General features: G+C 36.9%; 1 protein-coding gene across 1 annotated transcript in view; it reads left to right on the top strand.

Moving 5' to 3' along the window:
• Positions 1 to 27,758, top strand: part of Stpg2 (sperm tail PG-rich repeat containing 2) — a 365,571-nt gene that overhangs the window by 215,267 nt on the left and 122,546 nt on the right. Inside the window, exon 12 of the mRNA XM_075978987.1 lies at positions 14,624 to 14,742. Within this exon, the coding sequence (XP_075835102.1) occupies positions 14,624 to 14,742 (119 nt within the window). The remainder of the gene's footprint in view (positions 1 to 14,623; positions 14,743 to 27,758) is intronic.

Raw genomic sequence — 27,758 nt, 5'->3', positions numbered from 1 at the left:
ACAGATTATTATGTAACACTATAATATGATGCTTTTTACATATTTACAATAAAGTTAGAGAAATACATGTATATATATTGCTATATGCATAATGTATTTATTTTATAATTTTATTTTTGCAGTGACATTATACTTTATAAACCAGTCTGTAAATAATCATGTCTAGTGCTCTTTCTTAGGACTTTTGGGTTCAAATATATTAAAGACTCAGATGCTTTTGCATGGACTTGTATGAGTCACTTTCCTCTCTGTGACAAAATGCCCAAAGGCAGAATCTAAAGTGGGGTAGAGTTTTCTTTGGCTCAATATGGTGTTCATGGCAGCAATATGGTTGCTGTAATGGCTCAATGCGTTGGCATGAGCTTGTATCACTGCTTATCACATCTGGCCAGATGAGGAAGCAGCGCTTAGAGGACCACCTCCAGCATCCATTTCTTCCAGCTTGTCTCTAGTTCTCAAGTTTTGGGTGCCTCCCTCAATAGCACCAAGGCTGGGATCAATGTGCAGTCACCCAAACCTGTGCAGGACATTTTGCCTTGGGTACTAACAGAATCACAACATCTTTTCACAACTCCCTATCTCTCTGCAGGACATAAGTTTAGAAACATATGCCATAAAGATGAGATTAGAGTTTAGTTGACACTTCATACTCTATGTATTTTCTTTTAATTCTTATTATCAAGCTTAGGATACATCATAGGAGACTGGACAAGCGCAATCTGTTGGAGGAGTCATATGGGAACACTAATATAGTGTACGTATAGATATGTTTGTAGTTAATGTGTGTGTATGTGTTTAGCACATGCATCCAACATCAAATGAAATTCTACAAAGAGCTTACTGAAAAACAGAAAATTTCTGCTTTAGTTTTTTTTAAACCCAAGGAGTCAAAATTCACCCATTGATGAGGCTAAAAGAACACAGGGGCTATTTTATTTATATTTCTGTAGCTTGAAATCCATTATCATTTTTTTGAAAACCATTATCTTTATATTTGATATAGGAAAAAAACCACTTGGTTTTCTTTCCTACAACTAATGGAAATTAGCTGATTATATTTTTGCTGCATTTAAATTAGCTTCATGTACACACCATTACTGTCTTTTACAGTCAGTGGAAATGTTATGAAAAATGTAGCACAACAGAATGTAGAATGTATTCACTTAACCATTTTTAAGTGTGTAGTTCAAGGGCATTGGGTAAATCCAGTGTGCTATCATCATTGCAGGTTTCTCAGGAACATTGCCATCTTTCCAACTTTGGGCACTGTGCTTGTTTTGAAGATTGTGTGTCACTATGATGTAGCACAGACTGACCTTAAATTGTTTATCCCTCCCCCTCTATGGCAGCTCCCCAGTGCTGAGATTGTAGTCAACTACATAAAATTCCATAGTTTCACGATCTTTTGTCCATTCATCTGTTGATGGGTATCTAGGCTGGTTCCATTTCCTTATCATATTGGTGGCTGAAGCAATAAACGTAGATGTGCAAATATCTATGTCTGTGTTATAGTCCTTTGTGCATATGTCCACAGATGATACCGGTGGGTCATATGGTTATTTTACTTTTATATCCCTGAGAACCCTCTGTACTGATTTCCACAGTGACCGTACCAGTTTATGAGCCATAAATACAATTTTTTCTTTTTCATTCTCCACATAATTTTTTAGCATTTTTTATCTGCAAACTAAAGTCTGGAGAAAAAAAAGCTGCACTTGTGTTTAATTTTCTACAATATAGTTTGATATTTTGGTGCATGCCTGTCTTTCTGCATTTGCGAAGTAGGGGCAGGAGAATCCGAACTTCAAGGTTGTCTGTAGATATATAGTGTCAGTCCAGCCTGAGCTGCATGAGACCCGGTTTTCAAAAGAAACCTGCATTTGGCATTTGGTAACCAATTTGAATTCTCTTTCCTCGGGCAGACCATGTTCTCCATTGGCAGCATTCCTTAGCTGCTTTGTCTAAGGCGGAGGCTTTGTGAGCTTTTGCCTTCCATGTTATCATGTCGATGGGTGTCATCGTCTTTCGTGTCATGCTTCACAGTCATATTAGGAAGACTTGAGGGTTGCAGCATCTCTGAAATTTCTAGGAGACACAATCTCAAAGCAAACACACTTTTGCCCTTTTATAATGAACCATGAACCTTGGTTGCAGGATTGTTCTGTGATGTACCAGCGAAACTAGACTTCACAACTTGATTGGTTATGTTTTTCTCTAATGGTCTCCATCTGTTGCAAAGAGAAGGTTCCTTGCTAAAAAGTGAGAACTACACTTGTCTGTGGGTTTAAGGATAAACATTTAGAATATAGTGAGGGATTCTGCTGCTTAGCGAAGTAGTGGTTGTAGGCTCTCCCCCAAGATCCACGACTTTACTAGAGCTGGCTAGTGGCTGGATTCCCAGTACCAGGTATGATTTCCATCTTGTTGAGTAGATCTTAAGTACAACTAGGAAGCTGTAGATACCCCGAAGATACATATGCATGCTATTATACTTGTAGGATAATGACATGCTGGTTGTATCTGGGTAGGACTATTGGTTGCAAAATATACATACAAGTAACATTATTTGTGCTGAGAAGATTACATTTAAAAATGTACATATGTGTGTGTGTGTGTGTGTGTGTGTGTGTGTTAACAGCACTTAAGGAAAAAGAAGCCACATATTTGAAAGAGAGCAAGAGTTCATGGTTTTGTGGGACAGTTTGGAGGGAGAACAGGGAAGGGTGAATATGTTGTAATTATAATTTCAAAAAAATAAAGAAATACTGAAAAGAAACCCACAAGGCCAAACGACTGAAATTCATGTTACAAATGTTAAATTTTTGCAGAAAGAGCCAAATTATTTTGGGATATTTTTATTTCTTATAAAAGCTTTACATTGCCCACTGTCAAATATGACCTAATACCATTATGAGCATCCAAACCTTGAACAAGTATTCTTACAGAACCCTACCTTATTCTGACCCCCCCGCAAGCTAAGAATGTCTTCAAGAAGCACCTGACTGCACAGAGATGCTCATGCCCTGCTGCTGCTAGCCCGCAAGTGTATAAACCAATGTGTTTGGTAAATGCTTCAGTCTATGACTTTCCTTATTCTGTAACTCTCATGTAATCCGCACCACAGGGAAACATGTCCATTGAAACAACCCAAATCCATGCCACTTGGGCCATGATCATTCGTATTTTGCTCAAGAATAAACGATCTTTTGTTCTCATGAAGAGCTATGCTTTTATGTAGACAGGTCCCTGTTTCCTGATGTCAGCTGTTGTGACTAGGATAAGATGGAATCTCAAGGAGGTTTGAACTTATGTTTTTCTTAGTGTTAAAAACACTTTTTTTCAAACACTACTGGCTATTTGTAATTCTTAATTGTGAGCCGTCTATTGTTTTCATCGACCCATTTATTGATCGGGTTATTTGCTTCTTTTGAGAATAACATTTGAATTATTTATAGATTCTAGATACCAATCCTTTGCCAGACGTACAGCAGCCAAGGTTTCTACCATTCCATAGACTTCTTTACTCAGTTTCTCGTTTTCCTTGCTGCATAGAAGCTTCCTAATTTCATGTAATTCCATTTGTCTATTTGTAGAAGAATTTCCTGGGCTATTATAATTCCATTCAGCAATCCCTTCCCATTGCTGGTATCTTGAAATATTTTTGCCTATGCTTTCTTCTGGAAGTTTCAGTTTTAGGTCTTACATTAAAGTCTTGATTCATTTAAATGGAATCTTGCATAGGGTGAGGGATACGGATCTAGTTTATTCTGCATCTGGATAACCAGGTTTCCAGTACTATTTATTGAAGAGAATCGTTTTACAATGTATAGTTTTAGCACATCTGTAGTGTTTTAAATAAGTTCTCTATTCAATTCTGTTTTATCACAGAGATACCCACTTTTACTATGTCTTCTTAACTAAGTCAGATGCTCATATCACTTCCTTAGGACAGAGTACATAAGAGCACAGAAGAAAAAGAAAGTTTGTAAGGAAGACAAAACTGCTAGAATCTACAGATTATAGCATCTTGTAGCAATTAATTTTTACCTTTAGTTTATGTGTTTAAGTGTTTTGTCTGCATGCATGTATGTATGCATATTGCATGTGTGCCTGGTGCCGAGATCAGGCTTGTATTACATATACTGCATGAATGCCTAGCGCCCAAATCAGGTGTCTTTTATGTGTACTGCATGCATGCCTAGTGCCAAGATCAGGCATGTATTATGTGTATTGCATGCTTACTTGGTTCTGAAATCAGGTGTGTATTATGTGTGCTGCATGCATTCCTGGTACTGAGATCAGGAGGATCTCCTGGAACTGGAGCTACATGTGGTTGTGTTCCACCATGTAGTACTGGAAACTGAACCTGGGCCCTGTGCAACAGCAATAAGTGCTCTCAGTTTTACATGGGGTTGCTTTGTATCATAAAGCTAGCAGTTTTTTCCACTTTAATCTGTAAGTGTAATAACTTATGATTTCTGTTGGAGTTTTTGAAAAAATTGATAAACACACTAGAATATATACAAAATAATGGTACGTAAATATATAAGAAAGGAAAAGATGAAGAATTAGAGTAATCACTGTATCACTTATTAAAACATGTGACAAATGTATATAATTTAGACACCATGTCTTTCACACAAAAGCAAGACAAATGGATTACAAATCAGGAAAAGGCCAGGTAGATCCACACATATGTAAGATGTTACTGTTACACAACCCAAGGATTAAAAGGCTAATTGTTAGTAGGACATAGTATTCACTATGACAGTCTTGTTGAAGAAAATGAGAATAGATCCTTACAAAGTAGCATGTTCAAAGATGAAATATAAAAAGTAGAAAGATATTAGGAGGAAATATTGGATAATACCATAGCAATAAAAATGTCAAAAGTAAAAAGCTTTAAAAAGTGGGACCTTATATAAGATGAGAATTTCAGTTCCCCTTTGGACATCTTCTGCAGAATTAAGGAGATGGCTGGACAAAGAACTACCTACAAAGTTAAATACAGAGCTACTTACCTCTACGAAAACAGAACTTATAAACCAAACAATAAAGTAAGAAACACAAAATAGAAAGGCACCAGGCATATCATATTACATTTTAGGTCTCTTAGTTGTCGTCATCTTATTCCTCTCTTGTACTTGTAAGATTCCCATTTCTTCTTAATCTCATCTAATTGTACACGGCTACTGTTGCAGCATAAAAATGAATGTTAATATTTTCAAACCAGAAGAGTAACAGTAACAACAAAGCAAACTCCAAAGTCTGGCAATTATGTGATAAACACACAGGCTTTGATTTCAATGATGGAGTTCTCTGAAGAGACTTACTGGAACTCCGTTTGTCATTCCCAAGCAAAGGATAAATGCATTATGAAAAGCAAATTGGCATGGGAAATAATGCAGCATCAGGTTTCATCTGTGTGCGGACCTCCCCCATTTCCCCTCGAGGCTTAAACAAATATTACATGAGTGAGGGCTCTTGTAAAATGTTGTTTTGAAATAGATTTCATTAATGGCTTCTAGTGATAATTTATTTCTCTCTTTATGCACAAGTCTCTTCTCATAGTAATAATGGATAAGTTATTTGCATATAAATAGATTTCAGCTGAAGCAGAAACCAAATGTGTTTCTCCCCACCCCCTGGACATCGTTAAAAAAGAAAAAATAGAGAAGGGAAGGAGATTTTGTAATAATTAGCAGGCAGGATTTATAACATTCTCATCAAAACTTTTTATTCAGGCAACCTTCTTAGGTTGTTTTTATTGGTACACTTCATGTCTGGACCTTTCTTAACTCATAAAGGAAATAATCTGTCATTTACTCTCTGGTGCTTTTGTTCACCTGTGATAGAACCTTCATAGAAAGATGTACTATGTTTTTATCTGCATTGTCTCATAGTTACATTTGTTTCTGACAGAAGAAGAATGTTCTGTTTTTGAGAGGTGGATGCCAATTCTGTGTCTGTTTTCTTAATTAAATAAATAATTTATTTGAGAAGCGCAATGAAGCATATGTTTATGATGGAGAGGAACAGTTTGCCTTTCAGTTAACAGTGTATAAATATGTCTTTTGGCTGTTGTATGGTTAATAATGTCAAAATATTGAAATCCTTTTATTATAGAATATATTTTTCCTAAGTAAATCCTATATATAGTAGGACCTTTTTTTATGCTTTCATTTCAAGCAAAAATGTTCACTAGGTGTAAAAGAACAAGAAACCAGTATATTTAGATTTATTTCTTGATATATGCTCTTGTCTTTATTATCTGAGGTATGATACACCCCTGTATCATTTTTATTGTAAGTGAATAACAGGTAACATGTATGATGCCGTATATATGAGTCATTTGTTGGCACAATTAAGATGCCAGCTGCTTTCTGATGGGTAAGATGTCTATTAATGTGTCTTTCTGGCCAGTAGAGGTCACTCAGTGTAAAGTGAATAATGACTTCGATTTTCAAAAGCGACAGCTAATGTGACCATTCCATTTGAGCAAGTCTATTACACTTGGTATCTGTTACTTATACAAATGCTATTTTTGTTTTTTCTTGTGCATACTTGCTTAGGTGAGAAAGGCTTGCTTCTTAAGGTTCAGACATTTTTAAACATGAAGTCAAAGATATGATCCTGGTCAAAATACTGTATTTAAATCTTTGTGCTTTTGAGCATTATGAGGATTGTTTTTGAAGTTTAAAAAGGAGTGAGATATAACATTGTCCTTCAGATAACAGGACACAATTGGATTCTACCACAGAGAGGCAGTCTTTCCCATAAAATAGAGCAAGGACTTGGGTTCAGGGAGAAGAAGCACTTAGCCTTCATGTTTTTTTTTTTTTTTCTCATTGTCAATAGAATGGAATTAGAAAGAAGCTGTATGTGTCAGCCTTGGCATCCGGCATTGTGGCAGTTTGAAAGGTTTTAGAACTAGGACATTTTTGTTCTCTTTAAGTGTGTTCATACTTTTAAAGTATTTGTGTAAAATGAAAAGTACACCCAGGGGCAAAATCAATGAATTTACCAGCTTTATTCTAGCTAGTGATAATCATCCCCTAGACCCACCTGTGAGGTACATGCCTCACTTGGGGGAGCGGGGTGCTTTCCATTTCTTCATTTGACATTCCTTCCGTGATTGGGGGAGATTCTAGCCGTTCTGAAGTCACTGTCAAGTAACAAGAAGAGGCAAGGCACACGGTAGTCTTGGAATTCGGTTTCTGTAGACTCTAAGTGATGTCCGCTTTTGTTTCCCTCAGGGATGCTCTAAGGACTGCATCAGTGTAGCCATGTGCTCACACCCATAGTACAGCATCCTGAAGGGTGCATGACTTCTCTGGGCCATTCTAACCTCTTTCACAGAGGAAGAAACCACAGCTTAGGAAATTTAGAGGACTTAGCAAGGTCACATGGTGAGTATGGAGAAAGTTTGAACTTGAAGTCAGGTTTAAGATTTATTCTGGATAATATAAAGGTAAAATAATGGATGGATGACTTCTTAAAAGATTAACACATGAATGACTAAAATAACTTTACAAGTTTTGTTCAAGGTGTTGCTGGTGACTTCATCAATACTGTTAAAAACATAGCAAGGGCAGGTTGCATTCCTGTTTCTAAAATACCAGTCTCTATCAGTGACTTCCTTCTTCGAGACCCCATTGTTCTTAAAGTGCTTGCAATATGAATATGATTATAGCACTTGAAATAGGAAAATGATTTCAAAGCTGTTTCTGTACTAGACAGTCACTAAGAAAAAAGTAAAACACTTTAGAATGCTATGCATGGGTCAAAGGAACTTTCCCTTGCTGATCCTGGTTTGTCCTGAGGCTAGTCAGTCTCTGCCTTGGGTAGGTGCAGCTCAGCTTTCTAAAAGCAATTAAATGCTCAGCTGGGTTTTCAGAGGCTACGTTCTTAAAATCACAATTTCCTTTTATATTTGAGGGGAGAAGATTTTGTTACTTAAATATGTTTTGGACAGGAAAAATTCTAAATTGTTGTCTTAAATAAAGGGTTTAAGTGAAATTCTGTTTTTATGATCTGCCTTGCAGAGGATACAACTTATTTTAGTGGTGTGGATGGATCCACAAACCCTGCCTTTGGTCACAGCTTTGTGTTAGCTCACACCTCTGACCCCAGAATTCCAGGAGCTAAAGCATCAGCATCTCCAGGCTAAGACTAGACTGGGCTCAGAGTAAGATGTCTCAAAACACCCACAAAACAAAAACCACCAAGACGCAGTTGGGTGATTCTGATGCTTATGTTTTGTAAGTTACATTTTGAGAAGTATTAGGCTAAAATGCAGAATGCTAGAGATAAATATCTTTGTTTTCAATGGCCAACATTTTAAGCTATGTGCCAGGTTTGTATGAAATGGTCTGTAACGAATAGGCCTGTAAATTATAGGTATGACGCATAAGAAAACCCTTAACTGTTGGCTTACTAAAGAGTTCCACAATAGCCCACAATGGAGTATAATGAAGATTTATTTATCCGGGGATAAGTTCACAGGAAGAGTATCAGTCTGTAGTTCTTTACATGTGCTGGGAACTGGAACCGAATCCAGCAGCCAAGAGGCCCACATGTACATGTTTCGTCTGCATTTATAGTACATGAGACCCCAAAGTGGGCTGGTATCTTAAAGACTGTTGGTTGAAGGAGTTCCCACAGCACTTAACTATTTGAAAGATAATATAATATTAAAACTCCTGCTGCCATTGGTGTTGGTTGACTTGAACCTGTAGTACTTGAGAAGTCTTGGAAGAATACTTACAGAATTCTTATGGTAGTGCCACTTGTAGGACCACTAACTTAATAGGGAGGAGACAGGGCCTGTCCTGATGGAGGAAGGTCATTGGTTAAAATAAAAGAAACTGCTTGGCTCTCATTGGTTAGGAGATAGGTGGGAGGAGTAAACAGAACAAAACGCTGGGAGGAAGAGGAAGTGAGGGCAGACTCGACAGCTCTCCTCTCGGGAGCAGACGCTTCAGAGAGAGACGCCATGCCCCGCTCCCAGGCAGACACACACGATGAAGCTCCGACCTAGAATCTTCCCGGTAAGACCGGTGCTCACAGATTATTAGAGATGGGTTGATTGGTATATCAGAATTAGCCAGTAAGGGCTAGAGCTAAGGGCCAAGCAGTGATTAAAAGAATACAGTGTCGGTGTAATTATTTCGGGTAAAGCTAGCCGGGCAGGCGGCTGGGGTGTTGGGGACGCAACCCCGCCGCCGCTCCTTATTACTACACTGTCCCACCTAGATGTAGGTTCCAGCCTTTACTGTAACAATGGACTGTAGCTCCTTATGCCAGTAGAGCGTGCTCAGGGGATCATGGTATGCACAGGGCTCTATTCCATGAAGGAAAGGTCTTATTCCTAATTAAATCTACATATACTACACATATGTTTTGTCCAAAAAGGAGCATAGAGCTTTCTGAGATACTGGATATTTGCCAATTAACTGTTTACTTATTTATCTTTGAGATGAGACCTCTGTATACAGGCCAGACAAGCCTCAAACTCATGATTCTTTTGGCTGTAAGCATGTACACCTACATCTCAATTAATGAAAAAAATAGATGCAAAGTACAAAGGCTATTCTGTCGTTTTAGTTATTGATGAAAGCAATTCATGAGTTGCATATTTGTAGACTGCCACATAGTTTTAAATGAAAAGTGGCTTCCCTACCACTAGGTCCCTATAATTCATATCGAAATACTGTGTTGTGATGCATACATCTTTAAAGTCTAGTGAAATTTATTTACTAAGTAACTATATTTCCAGAGACTAAAAATACCATTGTTTTAGAAGCGGTTTAAAATTTCATTTGACAGGGCTGATAGATGCACATTTTGATAAATATATACTGTGAAGGCATACATATAAACACCCATTGCTTACTGATAGTCAAGATAAATCCATATGGTCATGTATTTATGTGTTATAGCTGCAACAGCCCCTTTGCTTGATCAATATGAAGAACAAGTGTTTAAAAGGAACATGGTTTAGATAGACTAATCCTTTAATCTATTTGGTTTGGAGTGTACTATTATATTCCATTTCTTAAGGTCTCCTTTGCCAGATATTCCTTGATATTCTGTGGTAATACCCTAAAATATCAATTAGAGAATCATGATCCTTATGCTTTCTGCCTTTGAATATGTAACAGTGTTGTGCAGGAGACGTGACTCACCCATTCATCCATTGTAAAGCTAAGATCCCAAACCAATAGAACAAGTTTTCCACAGTATTTTGATTTTGGACAGTGAAGCTAATGAAATAGTAAACACAGCCATGAGATTTTTTCTTAACATTGAAATAGTTTTAGACTGCATGTTCCCTTATTATCTGCAAGCTGTTTCATAAGCTGAAACACTGTGGTCATTGTCTGAAGTGCCATCGGATCAAATTGAATCTTAGCTATAGTAGGAAACAATAAATCTCAACATGTCTCTAATATGGTGTGCTTTGAGGACTCATCTTTTCTTTGATACTCCATCATTTGTAAAGCCAAATAATGAAATCACAGTGAGAAATAAGTTGTATATAATATGAACCTTCTACTTGATATTTTAAAACCATGCTACTTAAATGTGCTATTCCCTCACTTTTTAAAAATTCCTGAAACGGTGCCTACATATGGAATATTTACTTTTAAGTGAGTTTTTATTATGTTTAATGACATAGAGTTCATGATTCGTAAGAATAATTTCATGATTTCTAAATACTGACTTAGCGTGGAGTCAGTCATTTTAAAATCAGAAGTTTCCAGATGTATTCATAGAAGTGGCTATTTTAGAGTCCACACTTATGTACAAAGTGGTCACACTGAAGGGCTGTAAGCACAGATTTTATTTTAGATTACTCAATGTTTCTGTTACCTCCTATTTTTGCCCTGTGGCATTGGGTGACATTTCATAGAGACTGAATTGGCAGAGGGTTGGAAAATATGTAATTATAAGAATCACCTGCTATGGAATTTCCTATTATATACTAGTCATGATTCAGGCAGACTTTTCATAGATGTTGGATGAGAAGTTTTCTTCTTTCAAAACTTGTGATTAAAATGTGGCATTTTGTATATAAATAGGAGACGAATTCTGCACAGTCCAGCTGTGAATCAGACCTGGTATAGCGATGCAAGTCTTTGACCTGTATCATATAAGTAGCAATATACATAATTGGAAATATATTTTAAGATTAGGTGCGATAAATCTTTTTAATATTCCAAGCTTGAAACAGACCAAGTGCTAAAATGCTTGAAGATGAGTGGTGAGGTGTTTTTCTTTACTTAATGCTCCTCAAAGGAATTCCAAAAAACAAATAAATCTACTAAATTATATTTGAAAAATTTCTTCTCATTCTCTCTTTATATATGACACATATATGATGTATATATGCAGAATATATAAAGAATCTGTTTAACAGCAAGTGAACACATTTATCCATTGCTGCAGTATAATTGTGAGTGCAGAGGACAGATTATGTTTCTTCATAATTGAAACTAAAACATAGCCATGCAATAGTGTTTGCATAATAGTCTTACCTGCTGCATTAACTTTTGTATATCTGCATCAGTAAAGTTTCAATTGTCAATTAACTAACTGGAATTATGCAGCCAGTTTCCAATGACAGTCTTTTTTCTGGTTACCACAGCAATACAAGCATTTTTTTCTATGCATAGCTTAGTTTGTATATGAAAGTCTGTCTCTTACAATATTTTGTTTAAATATTGTGTGTTATTCTGCTACAGTCTAAATGCATACAAATGATATCATTCTACTGTCATGTATCTGTTATTTCACAGTGAGAAGATATATGAAAAGTTTACATGCCAAGGTGGTCACTACCTATTCGCTTCTTGCAATGATGCTTTAACTTTGGATAGCTGTCAAGTTGATATGGATTGTTTGAACTAGAGCCTGGAGGCCATCTTCTCCAAATTTTGAAATGCTCTCTACAATGAAGAAAGTGTTAAAATGATTCATATGAATGTATTAGTTCTAAAAACCCGTTGGATTTAAATGCAGAAGGAATGCATGCTCATACGTGTATAGCTTTGCATGAGTGTTGGCTGGGGACCCAGAAGCATTAGATTTATACTCCATCACTATCTTTGTATTTACTCTGCTAGTTCACTGTTTACATTCATTGGTGATGTTCTATGCCCCAAATTATTTTTATATTTCTGGAGGGTCTCCCGAATTCTCCTGTTTCCATTTCAGTCATTACTACAGCTTTGAAATCTTCCACACATACATGAGTAGGAAATCTTCATAAAGTCAGTCTTTTTGAAGTGTTTAATTTCATAGAGCTCTTTCTTGGAACACAGGATCTGGCACGTGACAGACCTCGTGAGCACTGGTTTGACTGGGAGTGGAGCGAATTAACCTGTCTGTATTTACACTATCAAGTTGTGTAATCTAGACCCAGTCTGCTCATCTGTTCACTAGGTTCTCTTCCTCCTTTTCTGCACTCCCCTTTTGTCTACTGTTTTAACTTTTAGTCCCTTGTATTGTTTTCTCCTTCCCTGGGAGCAGCTCCCACCATTGCTTCTATGTGATTAACTGAATTCTTTGTCTCTAGATCAACTTCCTATTGAGCTTTTGAAGTTATAGTTGTCTTTAGGATTTTTATTACTTGTACATCCTTTCAAATATTAGATAACTTATTCTTAGCAAACTCATGAGAGCTTTAGATACTTTAGAGCTGGAGGCAAGCCACCTTACCTGAATTCTGGAAACCCAACCTTCATCCTATATAAAATCTCCAAGTGCTGTAAACTCTTAAGGCTTCTCCAGCCCAGCCACATAGAGCCACCTCTCCAGCCCAGTCACCTAGGGCCACCTCTCCAGCCCAGTCACCTAGGGCCACCTCTCCAGCCCAGCCACATAGAGCCACCTCTCCAGCCCAGTCACCTAGGGTCAACTCTCCAGCCCAACCCACCTAGGGCCATTTTTTCCCCCAGTTGAATCACTTTAGATTTTTGTCTTTATCCAGTCACTCTCCATACTTAATATTCTTTGTATTTCTTAGAGAACACTGAGTTTCTCTTCTGTACCTTGCAAGTGTTCGTGCCTTATTGGTGTTCCTGAAATGGACTGCCTTCCAGTTGTCTCTTCCTATAATGTGCTGTCAGACTTTACTTCTTAAACTACAAATTTCTCATGCGTCTCCTTTATGGTAACATTTCTTAAATGAGTTTAGTTGTTTTAGAAAGTTACTGTGTGTGTGTGTGTGTGTGTGTGTGTGTGTGTGTGTGTGTACGCATGTGTAGATCACTGGAGGTCAGAGGACAACTTGTAGGAGTTGGTTCTCTCCTTGTACTATAATCGATGTTTCTCTTCCACCTGCCAGTTCTCGAATAAATAGTCAAAAGTTTAATATTACTTATTAATGTTTGGTCTTTATATTATTGTTATCAGGCTTATTATTAGTTAGCTCTTACATATAATTTTTTTTAATCTATGCTTTGCCATGTGGTTTGTGGCTTGTTAGTACATTCTTTTCCATGTCTTGCCTCCTCCCAGACCCTGCCCTTCTTCTCCTGTATCTCTGTTTGGATTTAACACCTGGTTTTATCCTGCCTCGTTATAGTCCAAAATAGATTTATTTATCAACCAATGAGAGCAACACATATTCACAGTGTACAGAAAGCATTCTACCACATGGGTTTCAAAGATCCAACGCAGGCTATCAAGGTTGTTGCCAAGTTCCTTTATCTACTGAGCCTTTTTGACTGATCTATGTAAAACTCTTAAGAGCTACTTACAATCTATGGAAGTAGGACTCCTTCCTTCTTTCCTTCCTTCCTTCCTTCCTTCCTTCCTTCCTTCCTTCCTTCCTTCCTTCCTTCCTTCCTTCCTTCCTTCCTTCCCTCCCTCCCTCCCTCCTTCCCTCCATCCTTCCTTTCTTCTTTCCTTCCTCCCGCCCTTCCTCCCCCTTTCTTTCTTTCAATAAAAGGCAATGGGTAAAACTATCACAGAGTCTAAACAAGTAAAGGATGGAATCTTCCTCTGTTTAAGTGCAGTATTCAATTTCCTGTACTCAGCTTTATGTGCAAAATAGCCTCTGGTCACTTTATTATAACTCAGGGGTGTTATAGCATGCAAGTTGGGATACATTAAGTTATGGACAATAATATCTGTTTAGTATCATGTGATTTCTACTTTATAATCTGTACTACATTGTTCCTTTAAAACTCTATCTTTGAGCTGTACTGTATTTATACACACACATACACACACATACGTATTTCCCAGAATGCTCTTACATCATGTGTCTTCTGTCTGCCTCTTCAAATCTTCATTCCTCTCAGTGCAGCATCCCTTACTGAATGTGAATGAATATTTGGGAAATAAATGAATTAAGTATATTTTATATGCTGTGTCTCTTCAGGAATTACAGTTTTGTCTTCTTTTTGGAAATTGTTTTCATACTACATTTAACAACTGAACAAATAGACATGATTATTTTATACTTATTGTGGTTCAACGTCCTCAACTCTTTAGAGAACTTGCATAAGAATGGTTGCTTCTAATTTTGTAGATTATGAATACAAACCTAGGAGCTAATTGACTAAAGTCAGTAAGTATAAGCCTACTTTAAATTTATGTTCTTTTCTCTTAGGACCGGCAACATACAATCCTGTCTTAATGAAGTCTTCTGCCATAATCTCATTTTGTAAAGGACCAAAGCGTTTTGGACATTTTCCCCGAGAGATTTTTCCTGGTCCAACGACATACGAGGTTTGTCAGCTCTTTCTCTTAGCTCTAACATGAATAGAATGTTTATATAAATTACAGAACTTGTGCACAGTAAGTTCTTCCTATGTGTGTACCGAGAGCACTGACTAGTCAGATTTTTTTAATTGTATAAGATATTTTTGAAGTTGTATTTTGACAACTTAAGAAAAACCATTGCAGAATTATAACTTTAATATTGTATTAATTTAATATTTTTCCTCTATAGAATTGATGTATAAACATCCATGCTTTCCTGTAAATTTACAAACTTCTTAGATACTTTTCTATCTGCTTTAAGTTTATTTATATACTTAATTTATATATATATATATATATATATATATATATATGTATATATAATTTGGTTTCATAATGAATGAAGGTCTTCTAAGCTAAGGCCTTCTGAATGTATGACTTAAATCTGCATAAACGTTTGTGGCAACTGTGCTTATAGTAGAGCTTTATAATTCTTTTGAGTGTATTTTATGGGTATCTTTTTCAAGACAGGGGTTCTCTGTGAAACAGTCCTGTAGACCAGGCCGGCCTCAAACTCACAGAGGTCCTCCTTCCTATGCCTCCTGAGTGCTGGGATTAAAGGCATGTGCCACCACCACCCACCAATTTTATGGGATTTTTGGATGAGCACTTATAAGCACCAGGGCTTACTTACCAATCTAAGTTTACCTGGTATGACCGAGAAGTGAATCTTAGCCAGGCCATAACAGAGGGGTCTCAGCAAGACTGAGACTGAGACAAGTTTATTGTAAGCACTGAGACTTTTTATACCCCATCAGAAATAAAATACAATGGTGATTATCAGAATCAATACAATAGTAGTTGCCAGGATTCAATGATATTTACAAGTTATACAAGGGTACACAAAGTTAATGTCTAGGAGCAATGGGTCCTGTCAAACTTTGCTGGCTTCTAAGGAACACAGAGGATCACAGGGTGACCGGAATGATTCTCTGCTAAAGGGAATGATTTTTCAGGAACTGAAAGGCACTCAGTGCCCTAGAAACCATGGACTTTAACATAAAAACCTTTAGACATGCCTCTCAAGACAGCTAGACCAGGCCAACTCCATGACTCCCCATAAGCATTAGTATTAGTTATTTGTGCTTTTGGTATGGAGTCTTCTTGTGCTGTACTGACAGTGTACTTTCCTTGGGATAAATGCCCTGGCTCCTGTAGTCGACTTTGCCTTCCCACTTCATGGCACGTATCAAATGTGTTCCTTCGGGTGTCCTTCTTAGGAAAGTGGTGTTCTTGTAGGTAGCATATCATTTCGGCTTGTATCTATGTTCAATCACATAAATCTTTAAATGAAAGCGTTTAAGGCTATTATTTGACAGGTAAGTTCTTTTTCTTGTAATTTTAAAGCCCTTTTCTAGATGTCCTTTGCTTTTTTTCTTCCTCTGCTATTTTTCATTTGTGGCTAAGCATTGTACACTGGAAGTTCTGGTTCCATTCTTCTTTTTTTTTCCAAAATTTATTTCTCCTTATGTTAATGAATGTTTTGCCTACATGTATGTATGTGAACTGTGTGCATGCCGAAAATCACATTTTTGCATTTAATAAATGTTAAGAAATTGATTGTTATATAAAAAATGTGCCTCACTCACAGAAAGAATGGAATGATGGGAGAAATTATTTCTACCACCACTTCTCTCCTCACAGGTGAGAATTAAATCTTTGAACTTGCCAAAGTGCTCACGTAGGAATACTGAATGATGAATAGTAAAAAGTGATCAATTAATTTACAGTCGTGTTTGCATTGTGTGTGGTGCACAATGAATGTTACATTGTGAGAAGATATTGCATTTGGTAAAACTATATGGACACCCTTTTAAAATCCTCATGACAAATGAAATGTTCAGAGGTTTCTAGGAAGTTATTATGTTCTCTAGAAAGAATAGGGTGTTTTGTAATTCCATAGTTAGGCATAAATATTTTCTTTTTATTTATTTATTTATTTATTTTTCTTTTTATCCCCATGGTAACGGTGACTTTTGTGCTTTCTATTTTTTAATGATGTTAATTATTTTCCCCTTTCTTGCCAATTTAGGGTTCCTTTGAGTTGCAGTGTGTGTGTGTGTGTGTGTGTGTGTGTAAGACTCCTGTTGTAGTGGTATGGTTCTTCTGGTCTTGATTTATTTCTCTATTTCTGAATGGTAAGTTCATTATTTCATTTCCTTCATTCCTAGAGTATATCATACTCTTTCCTCGTCTGGTGTAATTGCTTAGTTTCTTTAAGATTTCTTTAAGTGTGATGTGATGCTTTTCTCTTTGCCTTGGATTTTAAGATTCTGAGTATAAAATACCTCCAGGATGACCTTTTGTCTTAATGTAACTAAGACCTTTTGTACTTTTGTACTTTTTGTAACTGGAACTATATGTCTATATTTTTCTATGGTTTGAGTAATTTCTGCTATTATTTAATTATATAGGTTTCCAAAGCCCATTGCTGCCCTCTCTTTTTGGAACATTAATAATGATAATATTTATTCAATGGTATCTCATAAGAATGTCTTTATTATTTTCTTATTTATTTATTTTCTAATTTATTTTTTTACTAGGGGTTATGTCTCAGGACCCAATCAGCTACCAAATATTTCACTTCCTAATTTTCTACCTGGGGATGTTCAGATTTCAAAATATGATATGACAGTGGGAAAAGATTTTTTATGATTAGAGGTGTGGAAATTAATTTTTTTTAGAGAACTTGAGAGCCTGTATTTGTTCCAAAGACTTACTTTCAAGAAGTAAGGAGACATTCAACCAGGAAACTGGTTCCATTTTCTTTGTTTAACATATGTATGTTAGTATACATTACATTATAAAATTATAAAAATAAGTTTCATTGCTTAAAGAGGAAAAATTTAAAGCTACATGTATGGAATGGACAGTCTTATTAAACTAAGAAAACTGATAATAAATCACAATAAACTTAATTATCTGCAACAAGGATAAAAACTATCACAAATATGTATGATATTTGTGATATTATCCATATAGGTTTTTAGTGTAAGAGTAGACTATGGGCAGCCCCAGGAGTTGCCATTATTACTATTACTTTTGGCTCATAGCTATGTCAGTTCTTTTTCTACCTTATGAGTAGTGACTCAGTTTGATCTAAGTGCTGAATATCTGAAACAAAAATATGTTCTTTAAAGTCTATAGCAATTTGGTAAGGAGAATATATAAATATTTTAAGTATAATAAGATATTTATGGTATTGGGTATAGATTAAGAGTTCAAAGGTATATGGAGTAAGGAAGTTGGTCAAAAGGAATCAATAACTATTGACAGTATTTACTATAAAATATGAAAATGTTATAAAACTTTTCTTTTTAGAGAAGTAAAAAAGCATGATATAGAAAAATGAAATGACTGGAGTTGGTGAGCTCCCTTTACCCCAGATAAACTGTCTCAGTGGGTGTCGCCATCATGGTCTGGACCTCTTTGCTCATATTCTCACTCCTCAGATGGACTTTGGGAGCTCAGACCAGTGCTCTGATGTGGGTCTCTGTTTCTATCAGTAGCTGGATGAAGGTTCTATGGTGACATTTAAGATAGTCAACAGTCTGACTACAGGGCAAGGTTAGTTTATGTACCCTCTCCACTATTGCTTAGGGTCTTGGCTGAGGTCATTCTTGTGGATTTTTGGGAATTTCTCTAGTGCCAGGTTTCTTGCAAGCCCCATAAAGGCTCACTCAATCAAAATATCTCTTTCCTTGCTCTCCATCTCCTTTCTTCCCCCATCTTGACTATTCCTTTCCTTCAAGTTTTCCTCCTCCTCCCCTTCTCTCCTCCTCTTCCCCTTTCATCATCCCTTCTCCCATCACCCCCAAGCTCCAATTTTGTCAGATCTTGTTTATTTCTCCTTTCTAGGGGGATCTATATATGCTTGTCTTAGGATTCACCTAGTTACTTATCTTCTCTAGGGTCATGGACTATAGACTCTTTATCCTTTGCTTCACAGCTAGTATCCACTTATGAGTGAGTACAAACCATGTTCATCTTTCTGGGTCTCGGTTACCTCACTCAGATGTTCTTTTTTAGTTCCATCCATTTGCATGCAAATTTCAAAATGTCATTATTTTTTTTCCCCATGAGTAATACTCCGTTGTGTAAACGTACCACATTTTCTTTATCCATTCTTCAGTTGAAGGGCATCTAGGTTATTTCCAGGTTCCAGCATATACAAATAATGCTGGTATGAACATAGTTGAACTCCAGCCAGACAGTAAAGGAACCAGCATAAGGCTAAACTAGACCCTCTGAAAGTGGGTGATGGTTGTACTGCTGGGGCAGACTGTGGGACTATTGGCATTGACACCAGGATTTATCTCTAGTGCTTGTTCTGACTTTTTGAAACCCATTCTCTTTAGATGGATACCTTGCTCAGCCTAGATATGGGGGAGGGCCTTGGTCTTGCCTCAAAGTGATGTGCCAGACTTTGTTGACTCCCCAGTGGGAAGCCCTACCTTCTCTAAGGAGTGGTTTGGGGGGTGGAGTGGATAGAAGGTGAGGGGAAGTGTGGGAGGAGAGGAGGAAGAGGGAACTGAGATTGGTATGTAAAGTGAGAAAAGATTGTTTTAAAAAATAAATTAAAAAATTTAAAAAATGAAACGATGTATACAAACTCATAGAGACACCAAAATATATAAAATTCTTGGCAAACTGCTACTTTCCTCTGTCCTTAAAATAAAATGAATTGGTGAGTACCAGACCTGTAGGTGTATAAAAGTGCAGAGGGTTAAAATACTGGTTTTCTCTTCTCTGAACTATAGATATTAAAGATTTCTTTTGTTACTAGATATGAGATTGTTATAAGGTATTAGAAAATACTGAAAATTATAATAACATGAATAAAACTAAATCAAATTTAATTTTTAAGTATTTAAAATATGACTATAATTTTCTGCTAAATTGCAAATAAAGAATAATAAAACACACACACCTGTATACATATAATTTTAATATTGGATAAAGGATAGTTCTAAGAAATTTTCCCCGAATATATATATTAATCTGCACAGAAATGGTTTATTAACATATTTATTTTAAAATCTGACAAACTTGCTATTAAATGTGAAATCTTCTTTAAGGTTTGTAGGTGAGTATTCCACAGCCCTTGGAAATGTGTCTTGTAGTTTTGCTTTTAGTGTAACGATAAAAGTAAACTGCTGCGGGTCCCCGAGTGACAGCAGTGGGCAGAGGGCCATGAGACTATGCTGCAAGTCCCCCAAAGTGCAGGCAGACAATGGGCAGAGGGTCCCAGGCAGGGAGCCCTGTGGTGGGTGAGAGACCTCAATGGGGCAGCAAGTCCCATGAGGAGAGACAGACAGATGGGCACACCACAAGATCACGCCGCAGGTCTCCGCAGGCGACTGGTTACATTTAGGATTTGTACTTTCAAGCATGAAATCCTCACCTGTTGCTTAACAAGGGTTCTTGTGTGCTTCCTATCACTTGTCATTATAAAAAGAATGTGTCTGTCTCTCCATGGACTCTGGCCTTCCTTTAGTTCTTCATTTGTGCTGAAATCATCTTGGTTAGATTAGACCTTCAACCTTCCAATTTTATGAATTTTGGGAAGATTACTTTCTGTTTAGAAAATACAAGTCTGTCATTGTGGGAATTCTGGCTCAGTACAGAGTGGGCTATAATCTGTGTTGTGTTGAGAAGTTTCAGGTTAGTCATTTTAGTATGCGGAAGCACAAAAAATGTGAGCCTATTTCCACCCTGATCAAAGATCAGAGAGGTGGAACTTAACTTCTGTTTCTTCAAGGTTATTGTCTATTTCTACCTCAAAGATCCCACCTGATTTAGACCAATGAGTTCTTCTCTCTCAAGATTATTGTCAACAGGTGTGGCTAATATCCAGACCTGTATTTCAAGGAACAGAGAAGTAGATATGTTTTTATCCTAAACAAAAGTCTAAGGATTCAACTAAGTTCCTACTCCCTTTAGTAGATAACAATGGAAAGCACCCAGGAAGTGGTTTGCCTACTGAATGTTTTGGTCTAGAGTGTGAGCATTACTTGTCTTGTTCTAACAACAAAATGTTTAACTAAGAATGTAGCCTGCAACCTTCAATTGGTGTGTTAATTCTCTTGTATCATGTTAATACAGTTTTTTAAAATTATACTCCTACCTTTTGGTGTTGGGGTACTTTAATCAAATGGAAATTAAATGTGGGCAATTTCAGTATTCAGTGGAAGTCCCTCCCGGTACCATCCTATGCTTCTGTTTTATTATTTTTACTCGCTTCTTTGTATTCTTTGCTAACTCTTCTAATCTCTATGCCCCTACCTTGGGAAGTGATGTTGAAGCTGATCTCAGATATTAGTAGTTCTTATATTTGAAGAGAGATCAATCAACTGGATCCTAATGATGAAATTTTTAATTTAGAATATTGATTGATTATGTGTTTTGATTATTTTCATGAAGTCATAACCTCTTCTTTTATTGTTATTTTCAGGTATATATCATAGATACACACACACACACACACACACACACAAGCAACTGAGTTCATTAGTATTGCGTATATGTAGGTATGTTTATTGTTGACTACTTGTGACTGGATAACTTGTTGTGGGTTCTTCAGAATATTGATTCTCCATCTCTCAGCAGTCACTGACTGATTGATTACAACTCCTCCTTTGAATGTGAAATCTTGAGAAATTTCCCCCAATCACTTTGGTATGTCCACTGAAGCTGTCATTATTTCATGGGTGGACCTTTCTGCCATGTCTAGAAGATAATATCTCAAAGCAAGTTTTCTGGTCATCTGGCTCTTACACCTTTCTTTCCCTTCTTTCATGATGTTTCATGAATGTTATGTGTCGAAATCATTTTGTAGTTGTATCTCTTGAGATTGGCACCTTATAGTTAAATGTTGTCTGAATTTTGAACAGCTTTGGATCTCTGCAGTGGTCTTCAACTACTATAAGAATAAGCTTTTTTGATGAGGGGTGAGATCTATATTGCTGTGGGTAGAAGAAAGAACATATGTAGAAGATTTAGAAATTGTCTTGGTTTAGGAAAAAGGTAGTAGTAGATTTTTCTCTATGTTCTCTCTCTCCAGCCACAATTAGTCTTTTAGGTTTGTAGTATCAGACATTGTTGACTGGGTTTTCTATCCTGCCCAGTTCCTGTAATCGTTAAGTCCCAAAGAAATCACACAGAGGTCTACATTAACTATAAACTGATTTACCCATTAGCTCAGGCTTCTTATTAACTCTTTTAACTTATATTAGCCCATTATTCTTGTCTGTGCTAATCACGTGGCTCGGTACCTTATTCAGTGAGGCAGCCACTTCTTGCTTCTTCTGTGGCAGGCTCACAACAGCAGAGGAATAGGCTTCCTCCTTCCCAGAATTCTCCTGTTTTCACTGACTCACCTCTACTTCCTGTCTTGTTGTCCCACCTACTGGCCAATCATAAACCCACAGTCATCTATAGGAAGTGCTATAACCCATACCCAGCTAGGGCTGTTTAACCAAGTGTGAGCACATGCACTTGCCGCCTTCCCTTAAGCTGCTGCTCTGTTTGCTGGCTCTGTAGTAGGAGGCTGTTTTTGAAACAGGGGTCAGAACATTGGATCCTGAAGTTGAATTTTTCTATTAACTTATGTAATTATTACTGATCAGTGATGGTCTTTGGCTTTTGAATAGATAAGGCTGCCTACCAACTCTTTATGTTGTTACTCATCCTGACTTCCTCAAATAGGTTGAAAGTGTTGCCCTTAGGGCTGAAATTGGCCAACTTTAAGTACCTTCTGTGTCAGCAACCCTACAATCTTGTAATAGTCCATTTTATGTCTTGGAAAACACTAATTTCATGATAACTGATTCTGATATATGTAAAAACTTAATTATCATGGCCTTGTGTCATATTGAAGAATTGTTGTCAGTACAGTATATAAAAACCATAATATTACATGCTTATGCTTTACTGATTTTCTTTATTCTGGATATAAAATTACAGAAAATATTCAAGTATTAAATATGCTACTTGAGAGGAAATGTATATTTGGAAAATTAGTCAAAAACCATTTAGAGAAAAAAATTAAATGTCAGTTGCTAACACCAAATATGAATATATTTATTACACTACTCTGAAGTATTTCATGTAATAGAGAAAGAAGAGTCTTAATGACTGGGAACTCCAGGCCACTGAGAGACCCTTTTGTCATATGGCATATATGAGGCTGATACCCAAGGCTGTCAAGTGGTCCACACGTATGTGCATATGTACTCATATGCAGAATTACTCAAAAAAGTGAATTAAATATCAGTGATATAAAATAATCCTTTGTTAAACAATGACTTTAGCTATTATTAATATAAAAAGGAAACATATAAAAAATGGAGACCAAGAAAATGATGTCTCATCACAGCAGGGGATACCAGTCCTTTTCTTCACTGTCATAAGGCAGGCCTCTTAGATTCTGACCTCTATCAGGAGAATGAGGGATTTTCCTCTAAGGAGTCAGTCCTGAAACAAACAAACAAACCAAAAAACCAAAGTCACCCCTTTCACAAAGTGAGGTTTTGCTAATAAAATGTGTGAGCCATATCATCCAAGATCAGGTTGATAAGCCCCACTTGTGTCTAAATAGCTTCTAATTAGCTTTCAGGGTCATGGGAGATGGGACAAAATGTCAAACTGACAGGAAGAATCAAAAGACTCTTAATACAGCATGAAGGATTGAGAAAAAAAGAAGCAATAATTTTTGAGTAAAGCACTGTACCTATTGTTTTTTACATTTTGTAAATAAAGTTATTTTATGGATTTTTCCACGAAATTTATGTATTGATTTTTGTGTCTAGCAGTAACCTTAACCAAGAACTTTTATGATTATAACAATTAATCCCCAAAGAATGATATTGTAGAAGTTACTGGAGGATGGAAAGACCTGCTTTGTTTTGGGGATCAACAAGACTCATGTTAAAATTGCTGATTTTTTTCCTGTCTTCCTAGTTTTTCTTTCTTGAGAATACCAAATACTTAAAAATGCAGTAAGTTGCTTTTCTAGGCTGGCTTCTTTTACTTTCCAGGCGTGTAGATTTCCCAGATCGTTTCGTAGCTCAATGAACATTTCCTTCCTTCACCAAATTCCCTTGTATAGATGTTTCGTGGTTACTCACCATTGAAAGAGATCTCTCTTTGTTATTTTGTGTAATTATGAATAAAATTGTCATAGATCTTCACATGTGTCCAGGTACAATTTATTTGAGCAGATAGATTGCTGGAAGATATGGCGAGATTATTTTCAGTGCCTGGAAAACTGAAGACTGTCGTTCAGAGTGCTCAAACTGTTAGGTCCTAAGTAGGCTCCCAAAATGGCAGTTCATCTGGGCGCAACCCATGCTGGCTTTTTATCAAGTAAACAGAAGAAGCACTGGTATCGGGTAAACAGAAACCAGAATCCAGCATTCCTCAGGAACCTCATGAAGTTGGTTCCTGGTGCTCAGGAAAGGTATTACTTCCCTTATCTAACTCCTACTGCCAACTACTATCATCAAAGGATGTCTGGTTCCTGATTAACCCAAAGAAGCCTGCAACAGATCAAAGTCCCCACCCAAGCCCTGGGTTGTTCTGGCCTGTACCTTCTACCCTGTTCTAACTCCCAGACTGTTCGGGCTCTTATGCTCCCTCCATCCCAACTACCTGTTCCCTTAACACTGACAAGGTGTTTCCTGCTTGTTTTGCTGGTTTTTTGCCCCAGCGAGACAGCTTGGCAGTTGTCAGTAAGCCTTTCAGGTTGCATTGTGGGTTTCTCCCGACAAGCTTTCTTATATAAAACAAATGACTCTAATGCACTAATTTTTGGAAAACATCACTAGTTTGTGTTTTCTTCAGATGTTAAAGTACATCTGCCTCCTGAGTTTTGGGATTATACCATGCTCAGCTTTTTTTATTTAATGTTAAAAAGAAACTGATTTCCCAATTTTAGTTTCTAGGAATACAGTAATATTATAAAACTGTTATTTAGCTTTTTTTCTACCTAACCACTAGTCTAGCTGTTGCTAGCAACAACCCTAAGAGATAGAAGGCATCAGAAGATGCTCTTAAAGATATAGACCCTGAGATACAGTTTAAGTCCATGTAGTGACAAAACAAGGATTTAGCATTACACAGCTGAATTCATATGAAAGCCTGTGCCATCTGAAAGGTATAAAAAATAACTGTTAGCTAGGCATGGTTGCTCATGCCTCTAAGCAATCAGGTGTCTGAAGTAAGAGAATTGTCACAATTTCAAAGTCCGTTTGGACTCCTCTGCAGTGAGCTCTAGGTTAGCCTAGACAATGGAGTAAGACACTTTACAAAACAACAAAACTTTCTCGAGAAATGCTTAACAAAAATTGTTAATTGAAGCTGTTCTTCGTATGGCATAAAATTATGTTTCTTTTAATAATGTTTTTTATGTATACATCTTATATTATAAATTCATTTTTGTAAAGAACAGAAGGGGAGTGTCCGATGTATAGATGCTTGTTTAAAGGTATGATTGCTTTCCTGATAGGAAGACTTGGTTACATATAACTTCATCTGAAATCATAAAGCTTGTATATGAAGCACTTAAGGATATTATGTGCTTACTGTTTATCACTGTTGCTTGTGTAATTCACATGAGAAAATTGGTCCCATCAGTTTTCATTCACATCTCTCTTCAAAGTATAGTTCATGTTTATAGCATGAGGTAGCAGAAGAAAATATTTGGGATGGATGGTACGAAATATGATTTACTTTTCTGATGCAATCTTTTGATTTTTTTTGTGACAATTGGATCCACTTTTAGGAAATCTGAACCTAAGCGGCAGGGTAGAGTCTATTGTTTGGTCTTATTACAGCCATTAACCGCAGTCAAGGTGCCTTTCAGGGAGAAAGAATGATGGATAGGCTGCGTTCTCATGCTCACATCCACTGTCACGAGAACAAAAGTCAGGTAGGTGGGAGGCAGCAGAAGACAGAGTGCAGTGGGAAACAGGTGCAGCGTTGCCAGGGAAGACGAAGATGAATGCTCCCATTGTCAGTGCTCCTTGCATTTCCTTGGTCATTAGTGTGACAGGTCCCTAATTGATGACATGACATGGGACCTGTTGGAAAACTTCTTTCCCTCCTTTGAAGCTACCCTGTGTCCAATATCCACCACATGGCTATGCAGTGTGTCACTACGTCTCTGCTCTCATGTCTTAATCCAAGCAATCTCAGTAATGATAGAAAATCACACCACTTGTAAAAAGGGAAGATGGTATTAAAGTTTCATAGCTGTGTTAACTGCGATTCTCAGCAGTGGTTTCTTATGTAATAATAGGTAAGGTCAAGAGTAAACTTATCAGACTAAGAGAAAATAGTATAATTTGAGCTCTCCATATACTGCAAAAGAATGCTTTGGACCCTAAAACGTATCCTTTTACTCACATGCCTTTTCAGTTGCAGTTTTTAGAGTTTAGTTTCAAAGATCTAATTGAAGAAATGCACCACCTGGATCATTTGGTTAGATTATTTAAATCAATTTATTTATCAAATTCACAAATGTCCAAATCATGACTGACTATTCTTGATTCTATTTTAATAATTGCCTGAAGATTATGAAACCTTTCTGGAGCTACTGCTATATATTTGATTTTAATACTTATGTTTATAATTTCTAATTTAACAGTATTATTCATATGTGATTTATTAAGAAAATCACTGTAAGAAATCACAATAGTAAACCTAGACCCTCTGCATGAGGGTTGTGTAGCTTGGTCTGTTTGTGGGGCTTCTAGCAATGGGGCCAGGATCTGTCCCTAGTCCATGAGCTGGCTCTTTGGAACTTATTTCCTATGGTGGGATGTCTTGCCAAGCCTTGATAGAGGGAAGAGGAGCTTGGTCCTTCCTCATCTTGATATACCATGCTTTGTTGATGCCCATGGGAGGCCTCACCCTTTTTGAATGGAGCCAAGGAGGAATGGATAGGAAGAGGTAGAAGAGAGGTGGGGAGGAAATGGGAGGAGAGAAGAGAGGGGAAATGGGTTAATATGTAAAATAAATACAAATTAATAACAAAGAAATCACAATGGTGCAATATCTGTACATATATATATTAAAAAATTTAATATGAATCCTAAAAGTTGAAATTTTATTACTAATCTGAAAATGTTACCAATAATTTACTGATTTTTTTAAGAAGGTTTTTTGAATTGTTATAGTAGATACTTTTACTGGCTAGTTTATGTCAACTTGACACAAGCTGGAGTTACTTGAAAGGAAGGAACCCTAATTGAGAAAACGCCTCCATTAGATCTAGCTGTAAGCCATTTTCTCTATTAGTGATTGATGGGGGAGTGCCCAGAGCATTGTGGATGATGCTGTCCCTGAACTGGTGTCCAGGGCCCTATAAGGAAGTAAGCTAAGCAAACCATAGTGAGTAAACAGCACCAGCTATGGTTTCTGCATCAGCTCCTGCCTCCAGTTTCCTTCCCTGTTTGAGTTCCTGTCCTGACTTCCTTCAGTGATGAACAGTGGAAGTAGAAGTCAATCTCTTTTCTCCCCATGTTGTTTTTGGTTTTGGTGTTTCATCGCAGCAATAGAAATCGAAGACAATATGTTTTTCTATTCGAGTTGTAAGGAACAGAGTAGAACAATAGTAAAAGTGTGCTTTATAGAATGATTATTTGTAATGAGAGGTTCTCCACGTTGGGAATAGATCTAATTTGTTATCTATTAAATTTGGCTCCTGAACATGTAGACTTTCTTTCATATAGATCTTTTATAATGTATAACCCCATTGCTATTATAATGACTTCAAGCTGAAGCTTGAAGCAATGAGCTTTCAAAGAGAAACTTTTCAATAAAGATAAATAAAAGATTAGTGATTATGTCAGAGCCAATGAATGTCAGTCTTCCACTTCTGCTCCCTTGTTCTCCAGACTGTACTACCGTATATGATTCTATGAGTGTGTCTTCAACAAAGCATTATAAGTCACATGTTTCAGACATATATTTAGTCAATA

The sequence above is a fragment of the Microtus pennsylvanicus genome, chromosome 7 (assembly GCF_037038515.1).
Source record: "Microtus pennsylvanicus isolate mMicPen1 chromosome 7, mMicPen1.hap1, whole genome shotgun sequence".
In the NCBI taxonomy this organism is placed as follows: Eukaryota; Metazoa; Chordata; class Mammalia; order Rodentia; family Cricetidae; genus Microtus; species Microtus pennsylvanicus.
This window is presented reverse-complemented; position numbering and strand designations above follow the sequence as displayed.